A 3,123-nucleotide genomic window follows, 5' to 3' on the forward strand; every position below is an offset into this window, starting at 1 on the left:
GGGGCGTGTGTGTACACACACGCACAGGCACGCACAGGGACCGACGCACAGCCGGCCCTACGCAGGCAGAAACGCAGATATACACAGGCCACGTGTGCACACGTGCACACCCGCACATGCACACACACACAGACACACAAGCAGAGAGGCAGGCCAGTATCACAGAGACAGGGAGGGAACTGGCAGCCCAGGAGACACAGCTCTGAGATCAACACAAACAGCTCCCGCTTCTCCCCACTGGCCTCCTTCCCACTCCCCTTTCGCTCTCTACAGAAAGCTGCTCCTGCATAGCCTGGAAACTGCAGATGGGGGAGAGGGAAAGACAAGGGCAAAGGCACAGGTGCGGAAGGACGGAGGGTGGCGACTAAGGGCTGGGACCAGAGACGGGGCTCACTTTTTTGTAACCAGCACCAGGCTCCTCCGAGTCGGGCCCCTCCTCAGCACCACTCTCGCCCTCCTCGTCCTTGACCTGGATGCAATCCTCCTCCTCCTCCCCATCCTCTTCCTCGTCCTCCTCCTCCAGGTCTTCCTGTGTGCTCTCACTCTCTGTGGAGCCCTCCCGGGGCATGGTCAGGGCTCCCTCCCCGAGCAAGGCCTCCTGCTGCTCTGTCAGCTCCTCCTCTGTCTCCTCAGGGTGGGTGGTGGGCTGCCTGGGCAGCTCCCCTGTCTTGGTGAGGATCTGGTAACAGAATATGGGGGCACATCAGCTGGGAGTTGGGGAGCAGCTGTGCAGCCTGTAACCCAGAACAGTCCATCCTTCCCTCCCTCCCTGCTTCCAGGCAGAGCTTCTATGTGAGTTAGAAAAAGGCAAGGTGGCTCCTCTGAGAGGAGGACTTTTTTCTTTTTTTTATTTTTATTTTTGAGAAAGAGTCTCCTTCTGTCGCCCAGCCTGGCATGCAGTGGCGCAATCTCGGCTCACTTTAACTTCCGCCTTCCCAATTCAAGAGATTCTCCTGCCTCAGCCTCCCCAGTGACTGGGATTACAGGCGCACACCACCACGCCCAGCTAATTTTTGTTTTTTTTTTTGAGAGGGTCTCGCTCTTGTCACCCAGGCTGGAGTGTAACGGTGTGATCTGGGCTCAGTGTAACCTCCATCTCCCAGGTTCAAGCGATTCTCCTGCCTCAGCCTCCTGAGTAGCTGGGATTACAGGTGCCTGCCACCACGCCTGGCTAATTTTTTTTTTATTTATAGTAGAGATGGGGTTTCACCATGTTGGCCAGGCTGGTCTCGAACTCCTGACCTCAGGTGATCCGCCCGCCTCGGCCTCCCAAAGTGCTGGGATTACAGGCGTGAGCCACCGCGCCCGGCCTTTTTTTTTTTGAGACAGAGTCTCGCTCTGTCACCCAGGCTGGAGTGCAGTGGCGCGATCTCAGCTCACTGTAACCTCTGCCTCCCAATTCAAGAGATTCTCCTGCCTCAGCCTCCCCAGTGACTGGGATTACAGGCGCACACCACCACGCCCAGCTAATTTTTGTTTTTTTTTTTGAGAGGGTCTCGCTCTTGTCACCCAGGCTGGAGTGTAACGGTGTGATCTGGGCTCAGTGTAACCTCCATCTCCCAGGTTCAAGCGATTCTCCTGCCTCAGCCTCCTGAGTAGCTGGGATTATAGGTGCCTGCCACCACGCCTGGCTAATTTTTGTATTTTTAGTAGAGACAGGGTTTCACCATGTTGGCCAGGCTGGTCTCGAACTCCTGACCTCAGGCGATCTGCCCGCCTCAGCCTCCCAATCAAGTGCAAGCAACCGTGTCTGGCCTGAAAGGAGGACACGTGCCAACCTGGTGCTCTCCTATGTCCTGCCCCCAGCACAGCCCCAGGCCATTCGCCTTTCCAGGCTCACCTTGCCCAGCTGTAGCTGCTGCTGCTTCTGCTTCTCCAGGAACTGCTGGTGCTGTTGTTGCATGACCAGCTGCTGCAGGGCCTGGGGACTCTGCGGCAGCGGTGAGGACTGAGTGCGGCTCAGGGGCCGATGCCGCGGGAGCTTGCCCACCGTCCGCATGCTGGTGGCCACACGTTCACCCGTCACTAGTGGGGACTGCCCGTGGAGTGGCACTATGGAGTTAGGGGTGATGACTAAGCACCATTGTCAGGGCACCTGACTGCCCCCCCGACCCTGCATCTTGCCCCCACAACCCCCTCTGGAATATCACCACCTACATACTCAGGAAAAAACCTGGGGGACCTGGAGCACCCTCCACCCAAACCTGAGCTCCATTCTTCCTCTTCCCCATGAATGAAGAGTTTCACAGCTCTAAGATACCGCCTCCAGCAAGCCTTCCTGGATTCACCATCTTTTCCCTTCAATTTGCTTAACTGAATAAACAATGAATGACTTGTTCTCCCTAAGTGCAACAAGGCCTCCCTGATCATGGACCCCGTGGATCCCGCCAGGCTAGGAAGCCCTGGGGCCAGGATCGTGTATCTTTCAAGCAGAACCTCTTCTGGTACCAACAGGTACTTAAGGGCTGTCTAAAGCTGTGCTGTCCAATCCCATAGCTACTAGTTACATGTGACTACTGAGCCCTTGAACACAGCCTATCTAAACTGAAATGTGATGTAAGTGTGAAGTATACACTAGATTTCAAAGGCTTAGTATGAAACAAAAAGCAAAATATCTCATTGGTAACTGCATATTGGCCAGGCACAGTGGCTCACACCTGGAATTCCAGCACTTTGAGAGGCCAAGGCGGGAGGATGGCTTGAGCCCAGGAGTTCAACACCAACCCGGGCAGCTGAGTGCAGTGGCTCACACCTGTAATCCCAGCACTTTGGGAGGCTGAGGCAGGTGGATCACTTGAGGTCAGGAGTTCATGACCAAGTTGGCCAACATGGTGAAACCCCGTCTCTACTAAAAATACAAAAATTAGGCCAGGCGCAGTGGCTCACGCCTGTAATTCCAACACTTTAGAATGCCAAGGCAGGTAGACCACCTGAGGTCAGGAGTTCGAGACCAACCTGGCCAACATGGTGAAACCTCGTCTCTAATAAAAATACAAAAAATTAGCTAGGCGTGGTGGCACACACCTGTAATCCCAGCTACGTGGGAGGCTGAGGCAAGAGAATCGCTTGAACTCGAGAGGCAGAGGTTGCAGTGAGCCAAGATCTTGTCACTGCACTCCAGTC

General features: G+C 55.2%; 1 protein-coding gene across 2 annotated transcripts in view; it reads right to left on the reverse strand.

Moving 5' to 3' along the window:
- HDAC5 (histone deacetylase 5) overlaps positions 1-3,123 on the reverse strand; it is a 61,100-nt gene that overhangs the window by 18,729 nt on the left and 39,248 nt on the right. For both annotated transcript variants that reach the window (XM_011940077.1, XM_011940076.1), the window contains exons 12-13: positions 1,841-2,052; positions 395-679 (exon numbers count right to left, since the gene is read on the reverse strand). In XM_011940077.1, the coding sequence (XP_011795467.1) occupies positions 395-679; positions 1,841-2,052 (497 nt within the window). The remainder of the gene's footprint in view (positions 1-394; positions 680-1,840; positions 2,053-3,123) is intronic.

The sequence above is a fragment of the Colobus angolensis genome, unplaced genomic scaffold, assembly GCF_000951035.1.
Source record: "Colobus angolensis palliatus isolate OR3802 unplaced genomic scaffold, Cang.pa_1.0 Scaffold187, whole genome shotgun sequence".
NCBI lineage: Eukaryota > Metazoa > Chordata > Mammalia > Primates > Cercopithecidae > Colobus > Colobus angolensis.